Genomic DNA, 14202 nt, shown 5'->3' with positions numbered 1-14202 from the left:
AAACAAGAGTGAGCTAAAACAAAGTGGCTGGTTGTGGTGGTGGGCTGCATAGAAGAGGCCTTGCACTTCTCAAGTGGAAGCTGGTGGTGAGATGGAAGATGTGTTTGCTCTCCTAGCACCCCGCAGGTAGCCCCTAAGCCTCTCTTGGACTTCTGGTTTGGTCTGAATATAGCAAAAACATTTTTCCATACATGGACTTTCAATCAGTAAAAACAGCACCTCAGGGAGAGCTGTCAGATGTCAGCCCAAAAGGTAAAGGCTCTTGTCTCTGAAAGAATTCAGAGCGAAGGCCTGAAGAGGTGGGGAGCAAGGGAAATGTTACTGAGGCTTAACACACCACCCCCAGTCTCCATGGAGAAAAAATCTACTAAGTAGAATCCAGTCTTTATTGCCTTGACTGTACACTGGCAGCATCTGGAAGGGGGCTCTCTGAGTGAGGAGAAGAGCATAGAGAAAACAGGTTTATGAATGGCTGGCAGAGTCACTTGCTGCCAACTGAGGGCTGAAGGGAAAGGATTGTTCTAGATGACTTGCCTGGGTGATGTCCCTCCTCTTAGCCAGCAGCTGGTGACTGCAGGAGAGAGTGCACACTATCCTGCAGCGACGCAGTTTCTGGAGGGTGGTTTGGAGAGAGGGGATACTGGAGGAGAATGCAACTCTGTGTTTGCCAGGTGCCTTCTCTGGTCAAACCGGGCTGAAACTCTGACCAGACGGGAACGCTGACTTGTGGCACGGCTAGAGCCCTGACCGGGCTGCCTGCACGGGGCCCTGACTGCTTCCCCTGGAGATGGGTGCCCAGGTAGAAGCAAGCTGGAAGCAAATCCCGTTGTGGGGGGCAGAGGGCAAGCAGGAGGTTGGGGGAGAGGCCGCCTTCCTCTAACAGCAAAAAGCCACCCGTGAAACGGTTCGCTCTTCCCGTGACTGAAACTACCACGCTCTCAGCCTGACACCGCCAACCCAGCTGATGGCGGGGCGGAGCCGTGCGCTAAGGGCTGCAGGGGGAGCTCTGCCTGTGCGTCCGGCGGCCGTGCGCGGAGCGGGGCGGCCATGGGCTCCCGCCTGCGGCCCGCCGCGCTGTGGGGGGCGGCGCTGGCCGTGGCCGGCGGCGCGGCCGTGGCGGCCTGGGCCTGGGTCCGCCTGCGGAGCCGGGCCGCGCCGCCCGCCGTCCTGCCTGCCGCCGCCGATCAGGTACGGGGGCCGGGTCGGGGCAGCGGGCGAGGCCGCTGGGTCGGGGAGCGCCAAGGGGGCCGCCCGGGGCCTCTCGGCGGGGCCGTGCCGGCGCCCCCGGGCCCCTCGGGCCCGCCGCCCCCCCTCGCGCTGCCCGGCAGCGCGGCGGAGCCCCTGGGCTGGGCCGGGCGGCGGGGCCCGAGGCCGCGGCGGGGCGGGCGGGCCGGGGCCGCCCTCTCCGCTTTCCTCCGCAGCTGCGAGTTGTCTGGGCGGGCGGGCGGGTGTCCCTGGCTTCCCGTCCCTGGCTTCCCGTCCCTGGCTTCCCATCGCCTCGCCTGCGCTGCGGACCTGTACTGGGGCCGCAGGAGCCCAGCGGGCGCCTTCTCCCTCCTCACCGTGAAGTGTCTTTTGCTGTTCCCTCCAGACCCCTTGTTAAGCCTCCTTTTTTACCCCAGCCCTGCTAAGTTTTGCACATGCCCCGGCTGCCCGGCTAAGCGTGCTGCCCCTCGTTTTGCAGGGTAAAGGACGCAGCAAGCAGATACTGGTGCTGGGCCTGGATGGGGCTGGGAAAACCAGCATTCTCCACTCCCTGGCAACTAACCACGTCAAGCGCAGCGTGGCTCCCACCGAGGGCTTCAATGCCATCTGCGTCAACACCGAAGAGTCCCAGATGGAGTTCCTGGAGAGTGAGTGAACCTGTTTTAGTATGGAACATAACATAAGTTCGTATCCTACGTCCTAGAGGTCAGGCCCGCGTTTTAAAACCTCCATATTCCCTCATGCCTGCTCTGATAACATGAAGTTACGGTTATTTTCTCCCTGGGGATTCTGCTTTCCCACCCTGCTTCTTGAATGAGATGATATTCTGGTGTTAGAAGGGATCTATTCCCAGAGAGAGAAGGGTAACAAGCCTGGTTGCGTGAAACCAGGCCAAAGCAGAGGTGTCCCCAGTAAGCCCTGTGTTGTGGTCTGTAGCCGTTGTGTGTTGTACAACTTCTCCTTGGTGCTCATGCCTGGTAAAGGGCAAGAGCAGAAGGGGAATAAATAATAAGGTGAAAGAAGAGAGGAGGAAGAGAAAAGCTTTGTACACTTCTTGTTCAAAAGCCTCATAAGTGGTGTTTTCTAACCTTTAACGGCTTTTGAATGTCTGTAGGTTTTCACTAAACTTCCTGTGTTGTCCTTAGCATTGATTTTTGGGTATTGTCCGTGCCTGCAGAGAGCATCTCCTGTGATGCTTGTGGGGTGTCACAGCTGTTCTAGGTGCAGCTATGTGATGGGGAAGGTAGAGGCCCTGGAGTCAGGTCAGTCCCTGGTACAGAGAGGCTGACATCCTAGCCTCATTGGTGCCTGTTTTCTGTGGAGGCAGAAGCTGCCCTTTCTTTGCTTCCTGCTGTTTCTGCACTGTGCTGTACCAGTGCTTGACTGGCTCAGTTGGCCGCTAGCCCATAGATGCCTCCATACAGGCCTAAAGGGGTTGTGCTGATCCCAGGTAAGTCTTTGGGATGTGAGGATGAGGCAGCTAAGGCAGAGTTTCATTCCCAGTCCTACTACCATAGGAGTCTGCAGTGTCTTAGGGAAATCATTTCTCCAGAGATGCTTGTAGTCTGTGCCCCTCTCCTAGTAGGTATGAGACACCTGTGTCTCCTACTGGGAGGTGCTTTGCGTAGCTGAGCCCAGAGAAACCCACAGTATCTCTGCTCCTGCCCGGGGATGGCCCAGGCCCAGCGCTGCGCACCCCACGGCAGAACCTGTTGTTTCTGAGTCGTCCTTCCCTCTCTGGTCCAGGTTGGTAGTGACTGAGATGTGATGGCTGCGATCTGACCCATGGGAAATGAAATGTCTCAGGCCAGTTTCAGCCAGGTAAATCCGTGCATGGCTCTCTAATCTGGTTACTTATCCAGTCTGTATCATTGCCTAGTCCAGGGGTTAGCAGCCTATGCTGTGATTGCGTGGCACAAGATGATCAGCACACAGCAGGGTTTTTATTTTGCTGGCTTAGACAGATAGAAAACTGTTCTGTCTTTTTCTTCGTACCATCATATAGATAAGCGGGTGATATCTTGCCTCTGCAAGGGATAGGAGCTCCTGGCTTCTGCTGAGTTCCTTCCAGTTTGGGGGGAAAAAAAAAGTTATCTGTAATGTTGCTGACCCCTGGGTTATGCTATGCATGAATGCGCTTAACAGAGGGAACGATGGTGAGCACCCAAAATGTCACAGTACAGAATCAGAGGCATCTGTCCCAAGCATGACCTGTCAGTCACAGCCTTTTGTCTCCTTTCCATAGTGTCAGACTTGCAGTTCTGCCTGCAGATACTCTGGGGCTCTTGGAGAAGAGTCAGGCATGCCCTAGTGGGAAATGTTGCTTTCCTTTCTACGGTCTTGAAACTACTGAATCATTTTGACTTAAGTGAAAGCAAAATTGCTTTGAAACAGAGCAAGTTGCTGAGGGCAGTAAAAGATGGCTGACTAGCAGGTCAGTTTTGAAGAGAGCTCCTGTATAAGGCAGGAGACAATTGCAGGGAACCCCAAACGTATTGCTTTGAAAACTTGCTACATTTGGGGGACTCACCCATACCTTCTGAGCACCTCAGTACTCTTGAACAAGTGGTTCTGCGGTGTACCTAGAAGAAGACCTGGAGAACTGAAAACACATCTGAAATACTTAATATACTGTTGCTACTCCTGCTCCTATCAAACTATCAAACTCTTTTTGTCCCCAGACGGGAACAACAGTCTCGGGCAACTTGCTGCATGTGGTTTCACCACAGAATTGTTATAAGACCTGGTTCTGAAGGTGGACAGTTTTCCGCTGTATGCAGCAGAGAAGGGGTCAGGGGTATCCTGTGCAAAGATTTCTCCCATCACCTAAGGATTGCCTAAAGAGTCTGCTGGGACTTGATTTTTCTCTCTTCCTAAGCACCTCTGGTTTTCAGCAGTGTGAAAGCTGTGGGAGTTTTGAACTAGTCCCTAGTGTCATACAAATCTGATGAGAGCCCTCCCCACCTCAGAACTAAATTTCTTCTTTGGAAATTATAGGCCTGCTTTGTCTTAAGATGGGATGGGTGTGTGGAGATAGGTTATATGGAGACATTCTCACATGGTGTTGATGGACACTGAACCTCTTTCAGCTCTCCTTACTAGCCTAGGAGCAAGCAGAAAGCTCTTGGTTGCAGAAAGCAACCATAAAGAAACTGAACCCAGAATCCTCTCAAAATAAGAGCTTAGAATGGAAAGATATTCCCCCTCCCAAGCATACACATATGCCTGCATGGGACTTGACTGAGGAAAATAAAGCTATTTCTAGTCTCATACAGAACAGCCCAAACACTTTGAGTTTTTGTTAACCCAAATACCTTGGGTTTTCAGCACAGGGCCTGCCGTCTGCACCTCTGGGAGCAGTGCTGCTTGGATTACTTGGTGAGTCTTGTGCTGCTGTCTTCTCTTCCAGTCGGGGGCAGTGAATCTCTGCGTTCATACTGGAAGATGTACCTGCCCAAAGTGCTGTTGCTAATCTATGTCGTGGACTCAGCCGATCATGCCCGACTGCCTGTGGCGAAACAGCTGCTTCATCAGCTGATCCAGAGCAACTCCACCCTGCCGGTGGTGGTTCTGGCCAACAAGCAGGTAAGAGTTCCCTGCTGCTAGCTGAGCTTGGGCTGGCAGCAGCTCTGAAAACAGCAACAAAGCCTTTCAGAGGAGGCTTCATGCCTTTAAGGAGGCCGTATGGCTGGGAGCTGGGGGTCTTTCTGGGACACCTGTTGACCGCAAAAGAAAATCATCTGAGGTTGAGTTTTGGATCTGCAAGATGCAGGTCCTGTGCTTGGAGACAGTGCAGTCAGAGCTGTGGGTGGAAATAATGGTGGAAACTGCTGTAGAGTTGCGAGGTTTGAGAGCTGCAAGGGAGACCGAAGTTAGACCTGTAGTTAGGTTTCTGTTCTGATTGTCTCTCTAGAAGTACCACTTTACTTAGCAGCAGCTGAAAAGTGTTTTCAGATTGTCCGGTTGGTTGCTCCTAAGGCTGCTGCTGAAGCGTGAGAGAAGAGCAGCTTTCCTCACAAGGCAGTGCTTTCTCCTAAGATCTTTGTGAAAGTGTCAATGACTGGTGCTATACCTGAAATAGAATTGTGCCTGTGGTAGGATCAGATGACAGAACAGCCCAGGGTTTTTAAGCCCAGATTTTCTTTTATGAGGGCTGTGCGCTCGGTTTGCTCTACGTTGTTACCTCCTAAATTTCTAGTAACTTAGGCGTGTTACTAGTAGTCGTTTGTGTTATTCTTGAACGCAAGCACAGGCTTTGGCTTTATCAAACACAAATGGTACTACTGATTCTCTAGATCCTGGAGTCAGAAACACTGGTGGCTGAGAAGGTACGCAGGGAATGACTGTTGTACGTTTGCCCTGTTCTTGTAACTCTCTGCTGGGTGCCTGGGGTCTTGGGCCAGCGAGACTTTTGTTTGCATTATACAGGTAGTCTTACATTGTTATCGGAAACACTGGGATTACTAGAAACAGAACTGTACCCTTATTTCTTTGGGAAGAAATTAGGTTAAGGATAAACGTTTATTTTCCTGAAAGCTTTTTAGGGCATGGGGACTTGATCTCATAGAAGGCACATAAGAATGGTGCCCCCAGAGCTTTTGAGACGCTTCCCCTTCCTGGACAAAGGCAGTGTCTCAAAGGGGGAATGGTGCTGCCACCTCTCGGGACTAACAGGCTCGTTTTGTTTTTGTGTATCAGGACCTTGAAGGTGCATATTGCATCACCGATATCCATGATGCTCTGGCGCTGTCTGATATTGGGGACGAGCGGAAGATGTTCTTGATTGGTACCCACGTGGCAGAAGATGGCTCCGAGATCTCCTCCAGCATGAAGGATGCCAAGGAGCTGATAGCGCAGCTGGTTTTGGAAACACAGTGACAGCTTTTTTCCTACAATGTGATACTTGTATTTGCAGCTGAGGGAGACGAGGTGTTAGTGTATGGTCAGGCTGCTGCGTGGCGACAGAAATGTGCAGATCTCTTTTACTTGTGGGTGTGGAATTCCTCTGAAAATGATGTCTAGTTGGTAAGAAAACCTAATTTATAGTGGTTTGAAAATACATTTGAAACGTAGTCTATTTTTTAGCGTATTTGTAGGGGAAAATTAGTCTCTCAGACAGCAGAGTTAAGGGGATGTATAGCTTAGATGGGCTGAGATGGCTTCTTGCTGGGTGGGAATCAAGCATTGACTTCAGTGGAACAAAGTTGTATCCAGTGAATTTAACCTGGCTTGATGTCTCAGGCTTAAATTGAAAGATGTTTACTTCACAGGTTTTACAGAACCCTGTTAACAGTGGTGTTCTGTTAAAAATGAGACCTCGCTTCTTGACAGTGTCGGAAGTTTAAAGGGCTGCGACTAGTATTTTTGACGGTGACAATTTTTGTCATTGCTGTATTGGAGCCAGCTTTTAAGGGAGTGGCAAATTAGTAATCTCTGGAAATTGGGTTGTTTACTGCTTCTTTAGTGGGTAAGAACAAGAAAATGAAAGCAGTAAGACATTAGGTATTTCTTTGCCTACAGGGGAAAAAACAAAGCAGTGTAATTTAAGGTAGTGACTGGAAGCATTTAAGTTAAATTGGCACCAAAGGTGGGAGACTCCTCCATCGGGCTGAGTGGCTTATTTTGGTGTAGTCCAGGTTGTCCTCAAGCAAGCAGTCTTACATGTGAAAATCCCCACTGTTTTTTGAAAGTGATTTCTGTTAGCCCAGCAGGTGAGGAAGAGGAGTTGCTGACGAGCGTCACTCTCCCAGTGCCCTCGTAATTATACTCCAAGAAGGTGATCGAGGAGCAGTTCTGTAAAGGACCTGTTTTGCAACCGCGTTTATTGTACGAGGGTTTTACAGTTTTGTCCCTTGGAGCAGATGCATAAAGCAGACAGTGTTACCCGAACCAGCCGTCTGGGCTTCATTTACCCGAGCAGGGAGCGCTGCCGCAGGCCCTCGAGGCCCTTCTCGGGCCGCCACCTTTAAGACGGGTCTTTGCACCCCCCTGCCAAGGCCGGGCGCCCCGCCGGCCCGCCCCTGCGGGGCCCTGCACACCCCCCCCCGGCCCACCGGGCTCAGGCCCGCGCTGGCAGCCGGGTTCGCCCTGCCCGGGGCCCGCCGGCGCCGCAGGAGCGGTTCGTCCCGCTGCCGCGGGGTCGGCGGGGCTGCGGGCGCCGCCGTTGCCGTGGCGACGGGAGGGCGCTCCATGGCGGCGGCCGGGCCGCGCGGCGGTGGGTGGGGACGGGGCCGCGGAGGCCTGCGGGGGGGGACGGGGCCTGCGGCCTTCGGCGGGGGCAGATCCTCCCGCGCCGGCCCCGCCCCGTGGCGCGGCCCTTCGCCCGGCCGCGGCTCGGGGGCTCCGCCGGCGGGAGGGCTCCCGGGCAGGGCACGGCGGCGGGCGCCGGCAGGCCCCTGGCAGCGCGGCTGAGAGCGTCTGCCGGGCAAAGCGAGGCCAGCGCGTTGCCCCCATCGGGGCGCAGGGCTCCCTGAAATGGCGCCTGGGCTCTCCCCAGGGCCCCTATGGCCGCGTCCCCGGTTTTCCTGTCCGCCCCCCTTTTAAACATGGCGGCTCGGTTTGCGCTGCTGCGGAGTCCCGGTCCAATGCCACCACTGCTCCCCCGAGGCTCTCAAAACGTCCCCTTGAAGTTACGGAAGGCGGTAATAAGGGGTACCTACGCTGAGGCAGCTGGCAGTCCGCAGGTTAGCGGTGGCTGCTGGAGCTCACCACCCCGGAGGGTGGTGAGGGGACGTGGGGCTGGGAGTGCTCCGTCCTGCAGTCCTGGGGGCTGCCGGCACCCCCGGGCGAGGAGCAGCCACCGGAGAGGAGCACTTCACGTGCAAGTGCATGGCTATGCGGCTGCACCCTGCACCGGGAAGGTACCAGGGAAAAACAATACAAATACCTGCCGAGCAATTGAACCCTGAGGAGATGCACAAGCGTCACCTGCTTTGTGATTATTTCATACTGAAGAGCAGGCAGCCCAGGCTGCAGGTGTTACAAAGCTTTTAAATTCACCTCTTCTTGTCTTTGCAGTTTCTTGTTACTTGTCTGCATGCTCACGCAACAGGTAAGAAACCCTCCCAGCCCCAGCCTCCTGGCTGGGTGTCCAGGCCGCGTCCCAGGTCTCCTGGGGAGGGCTTAGTCGGGGATTTACGCTGAGCAGTGAGTCAATATATCGGATGATACTGTGATAAACACACGGAGGAAATGATGCCTGGTTTTGCCCTTCCCTGTGCTTCTCGTGACAAACAACATCTGATGGTCCTGCCCTTTTAAAACGGAAGCTGTAGCCCATTGCTTTACAAGGAATTGATCTCAAAGGGAGTTGATACCCCTCAAGCAATGAGTCTGTGTGAACTCAGGCAGCAGAGGGGAGGTGTTTCTGTGTCTGGCTGCAGCAAGGCCTCCTTTTCCCTGCTGGGAAGCATCTGTGGGGCCAAAGGGCAAAGGCTCCCCCAGGGCTGTCCCCTTGTCAACGAGGTGGTTTAACTCCTTCAAGTTGCAGAGCTGCTGCAGATGTGTCCTGTGTGGGGGTGCCTGTCTGTCCAGAGCTTTTGCCATGATAAAAGAGTAGTAAGTGATCTTTTTTTCGTAATTGGAAAAAAAACCCCCACTTAAGGATTGTCAAGTGAGTGGAGCGACCTGATCTGCACATATGTGTGACTCATCCCTTGGCTGGGTCATGATGCAAACTTTGCACTGCAGTGTCCAAGCCAGCAGTGCAGGGCACTAGGGCCACATGCACTTCGTGCTCGGTTTGGCTGTGGCTGTGTGGTGGATCTGTGCCAGCGGTGGAGGAAAAGCCATGAGCCTGCCTGCAGAGATAGTGCCAGCTTTGCGATGCAGCTAGGTTGGGGGGGTACCTCCGCATGGTTATCCTTCACCACCTTGCACCTTTGCAAGGAAAAGCCTCTGGGGAGCTGCTTGGGAATGAACAGCTGAAACTGGTTTTTGGCTCCTGAAATGACAGCTGCCCTCCTGAGCATGTCCCATCTTGAACTGGTGGCAGGGGGCCAAAGTCCCGCAGGCAGTTAGTTCCCTCTGTGGGATCTCAGTGGGAGCCGTGTTTGCAGTCTTGTGACCGGCAGTTAGGCGTGTTGAGATAAATCAGTAGGCGTCTCACAGGGAGCATGTGGCGAGGATGCTCTAACAGCAGCCTGCTATTGCAAGGGTCTCTGTGGTGCTGAGCTCTCTGGCAAGCATTTGCTGGGGCTTGGCGTCTCACTAGAGGTACCAGCCCCATCAGAGAAACCACAGGTGTGTCCCCAAACCACAGACCGTTTTCTGTCAGCAAACATCTCTCTCTGTTGACGTCCCCACTCCTCGCTAGGGCTGTGCTGCCTTATTGCCAGGTGATACTAAGCAGGGAAGCAATGCCCCAGGCTTTCACCTTCTGAGCTTTTTCCATGGTGGGGCAGTTCCACAGCTGCCCACAACGTGTGGTTGTTCCCCAGCTGGCTGGGGGCAGGCACCTTCAGCCCCAGTGGGTGCGTACAGGCTTGGTCCCTGACAACAGAGGGTTCTGCAATACGCTTGTGGCACTGGTGCCATCTCGTCCTTCTCTTTGTACCGAGGCTCACAAAGCACAAGCGCTTTCCAGCCACTGGGATTTCAGTCTTGGAACACTTGATCAGCAGGAGCAGACAGTGACATCTGATCTTCCAGACAGGTTTTAGTATGATGAATATTTGGTAAAAACATTTTCAGTGCTGCTCCTAGGGCACAGACCATGTATGTTCCTGTGTCTCTGTAGCATCTAAGACCTCTGTGCTAAATGGACTGAAATAAAATGATAAATAAAAAAATGTCTTCACCTGTGCTCCTAAAGCCATGTGGGAACAGTGCTGTCTTTATGGTGCCTTTTAGTAAACCACAAGAGTGTTGATAACAGGTGTTTCTGTTCGTCTGGGCTCCTGTAGGCTGGGAGATCATCCATCTCCTTCCTGCTGGGGTTGCCTGCCATGTTATTAACCTGAAAAGTACTTTCCCCCTCTCTCTGCCATGTCCCAAAGTGACCCTGCAGTGAGGGCAGAATTGCAAATTCGTGTCTCTGCAATCCAAGAGATAGCACAAAAATCCATAGGCTGGTGAGTCCACCAGATTAAATGGATGGAAAGTTAGGTGGAGAGAGAGATGTCCCTTAAACGCAGTCTCACAAGGGATGGTGGCAAAGGCATGAGGGTTCAAGAGTGTGTCATGGCTTTGAGTACTGCAGTAGCTTCTTTGTGCTTTGTTGGTTTAACTGTATGTTTAATGGCATGTTTGTCCTTTTCTGCAATTTTGACAGGATACAAGAACTTGCAGAACCCAAGAAAGCAACTTGTGCAAACAATCCCAGGTAAGGAGGTGCCCAGACAGCCCTGGCTCGAGGGCCGGGAACTGAGGGGGGCCTCAGCTGGTGCAGACCCTTTGCATTTGTCTTGCTACTGCTTTCCTCTCAAGAGCAGAAGTGGCTTAAAAAAAAACAGGCTGAGATGTTCAGTGCGAGAGGGGCTCTCTTCAGTTTGCTCTTTCTTGTTTTCAGTCCAAAAACTGGGCTTGACCCGAGTCTTGCCTTTGCTGCCCCATCTGAGCTGCCCCACTGAGATGTTGCAGGGTAGGATGGTGCTGTGGTGCAAGGGGACCGGACCTCATTGGAGCCACAGGCTGCTGTATCCTGGAGGACACAGTCAAGCTTTAGGAACAGAGTTGCTGTCTGCATTACTGGGTCAAACTATGGCTCGACAAGCCAGGGCAACAGTATCTTGATAACATCTCTTCTCCACTGTCTGAATGGGTGTCACTGTGCTTGAAAAAGGCTCCACAAACCCATCGCCCTGCTGTTCTCTGTCCTGACTACCCTGCTACCCTCTCCCACCATGGCCTCTCTCTCAATGGGGGACGATAAACTCCAAATTTGCCCTGGGCACAGGAGAGTAACCACTAACGTGCTGCAAAACCTCACCCACTTTCCATGGCACACCCTGACCGTAACATTATTATTATTTTTACTGTCATACCTGTGGTATAGTTAGGTGGTAATGGTGAGGCAAGAAAAACGCAATCATGAAACTCCCCCAGGGGTTTCAGGAATGTAATGAAACGACCCTTTCTGCGCATCCACTGGTAACTGTAAAGCCAGACTCATCCCTTGAAAGCTCTTTTCTTTTTGAGTTGACAACAACCACCCGGACAGTGTTAGGAAATCCAGTGCCAGAGAAGGTGAGTCCTCAGGGGATGGCAGCGGCACTGTACAGCTGTGGGGAGCCATAGGGACTGTGTGTGTGTCCCATCCTAGGCAGGGAAGGATAGCCCCAGCAAGCACATTTTGAACTTGTGCATGTTTCTAAAATTTCACACCCTCGCTGTTCTTGCTAGGCTCGTGTGGGGAAACCAAGAGACGATCTGGACCCTCTCACGGGGTGCTGTGACAGCTCGACCATCCCCAAGAACAGTGGCACTGGCCAAGCCCAAGCAAGATTTTGGCAAGCACCAGTGCAGGTCAGTGATGTGGTAGCACATCCTGGGGACGGAGGCAGCTCAGATGGTGCTCTCTAATCAGGGGGATGTGCTGGCTTCCAGAAGAAGGGGAGATGCCATCTCCTCTCCTGCCACCACTGCCCCCCAGGGAGCTCCATGCCACTGAGACCCACCAGACTGTACTGATGCGTGGAACAAGGGCTGTCTGTAGCAGGGAAGAAAATGCTATGGGAGCATAGTCACCCTGAGCGCTTGACTTCCAAAATGAGGAGGAACTGGGGGGTGCTGTTTTGGTGCCCTTTTATTTCCTCGTACCCACTTCCTGGCTGTGGGAAGGGCTTCTGTAGCACATGGTGGTCTGATTAGAGCTCTGGGTTTGGATGAGTAACCAGCCTTGATCTCAGTCTCCAAGCACATGGGGGCATGTTCCTCTGCTGTAACAAAAATACACCAAAACCAAACAACAGCTCCGCTTTGGCTCAGAAGTGGAGACATCACGCGCGTGCATGCATGCATGCCTTGATGGAAACATGTATGTGTCCCACCTGTGCGTACAGAGGGACTGTCTGTCCCTAGAGTGTTCCCTGTCTGTACTGTGGCTGATGCAGCCCAGCTAGGCACCTGGACACAATTAGTGATCCCCTACATCTTCTTGGAGCCTGGCCTAAATCTTGAAGGTTAGGAAGTGCTATGAACAGAGAAATCTTGCAGCATCCTGCTGGATGGAGGGAATCCAGGTCTCTTGGCTTGAGTTAAACCTCTCCTGTCACTGCATGGTGAACAACCAATCAAAGCAGTCCATGTTTGGGAATAGGAGTGAAAAATGATGTAAAAAATGTAAACTTCAGTGGGGCTGGGTGATGCTGCATTACTTGAAGCAACTAATCTGTGGCTCTCTTGGAGGGGATGAAGCTCTTTTGAAGACAGGATGGTGGTTGCTAGTCTGTAAGAAGTCCTAGCAACAAGAATGGAGATGAAACAAGTGTTGCACTCCTGGCTTTCCTCTACCTGGAGGGATGTCAAGCCATGCATGTCTGTAGTTTTCTCTCCTCTGCCACTGTCATCAGTTCAGGGGCTCGCATCCTCCTGAGAGCTTCGGTCTCTGACTAACGGTGTCCATCTGACAGCCCTTCCTGTCTTTCTGCTCACCTCTTTCCTCGTAATGACAGGCATCTGCCAAGAGCTGTGGCTGATGGAAAGCTGGATGAGCATGCACTAGGCAAGCCTGGGGAGATCCCAAGATGAAAGGAGCTGCAAGAGCACAAGGTGCTATTAAGCCATTGCAACAAAGAGGTTTCTGAATTGGCAGAACTGAACAGAGATGCTGCCAGGTTTGTGTTGTGGAGTGGCTTCTTGAAATGGCCCAGGGAAAGACCTAGACTTTGAAAGCAATGCACTGAGGGTGCTTAAAAGAGGACTGCATATGCAAACAGCATTTACCTTTAAAGTCAGGAAAACTCAAGTGTAAATGCCCATTTGTTTATGGCTTTTCCATGTGCACCGGTGCTAACATACAACAGGCATGGATGTTGAACCAGACTTAGGATACCATCTGCCAGGATCACGTTCTCTGTCAGTTGCTTTTTACTAACTCTTTGTGCTGTTCCTCAAGATCCCTCTTCTTGTACAGCTGTGGACGGGAATCAATAATCTGGGAGCATCCCCTGCTAGTGGATTTTGGCTTCCCTTCTGATTGGCTGCTGAAGTTGTCTGAACCTAAAAAATACCAGGCTGCTTACCTGCAGCAAAGATGAGAGGCCAGAAAGCCTCTAGGGTGCTATAGGTAGGCCCTTGGATCTTGCAGCATCACTGCAGCTTCAAAGTAATAAATACAGGAAGAGAGGGCATGTATAACAGAGGGCAAAATACCGAGTAGGGACTCTGCTGGGATTAGGACCTCTGGACTCATGGCATGAGTGGGTTCTACACTGCAAATGGCCACAAGACAAAGCTGTCTTCTACTGCAGCAGACATGAGGCTTAAACATCCCAGCTGCAGCCTGGTTTAACCGGTGCGGGGGAATATCCGTGACTGGCGGTGCCATGACCCTCTGCTTCCAGACCTCACCAGTCCCCTGAGTGGCCCGTGTCGCCAGCTGCACTGAGCTATAAGGCCTCCCCACGGATCCTGGAGCTTGCACAGCCAAAGGGGCTGCATCCAGAGTTCCTGCCGGCCAGAGAGGTGAGGAGGTGGTTGAGTGAGTCTTGGAGGGGACAGCGATGGAGCAAACTGTCCTGAGCTTTTCCACCCTGTGTCCTGTCCGTGGATGTGCCCAGTGTGTGCTATGGAGGTGAGAAGCTGTCTGATTCTGCTGGGGTTTGAGATATTGAGAGAAGCTGCCTTTTTGGAGTGAGATGTTGTCTTTGAAAATCTTCCTGCTGAGGGACAGAAAACAGCGAGGCTGGAGCAGCCTAGAATACCAGGAGAGCCAAGGGAGCAACCTGGGCTGCATCCCCTGATAAAGCAGCCTGGGTAAGTGGGGAAACCTGATGGGAATGGCCTGTTTAGCTCCTAGGGAGTACAGTTGTGTTTGTAGTTGGGCAGCTGTGTTCC

At 52.7% G+C, this 14202-nt stretch overlaps 1 protein-coding gene across 4 annotated transcripts; it reads left to right on the top strand.

Moving 5' to 3' along the window:
- The first annotated feature begins 1047 nt into the window (after window positions 1-1047).
- ARL9 (ADP ribosylation factor like GTPase 9) lies at window positions 1048-7081 on the top strand. Of its 4 annotated transcripts, none has more exons than XM_059817796.1 (4): window positions 1048-1188; window positions 1685-1853; window positions 4616-4791; window positions 5905-7081. In XM_059817796.1, exons 1-4 carry the CDS (start codon window positions 1048-1050, stop codon window positions 6082-6084), a joined length of 666 nt encoding a protein of 221 aa, XP_059673779.1. In that variant the 3' UTR covers window positions 6085-7081. The 4 variants fall into 4 exon arrangements, with proteins under 4 accessions (XP_059673779.1, XP_059673781.1, XP_059673782.1 ...); XM_059817797.1 differs by lacking the exon at window positions 1048-1188 and adding an exon at window positions 2953-3027 and having other exon boundaries at window positions 1825-1853; XM_059817798.1 differs by lacking the exon at window positions 1048-1188 and having other exon boundaries at window positions 1798-1853; window positions 4697-4791.
- The last annotated feature ends 7121 nt before the right edge of the window (window positions 7082-14202 follow it).

Source organism: Gavia stellata, chromosome 5 (genome assembly GCF_030936135.1).
Source record: "Gavia stellata isolate bGavSte3 chromosome 5, bGavSte3.hap2, whole genome shotgun sequence".
Classification (NCBI taxonomy): Eukaryota; Metazoa; Chordata; class Aves; order Gaviiformes; family Gaviidae; genus Gavia; species Gavia stellata.
This window is presented reverse-complemented; position numbering and strand designations above follow the sequence as displayed.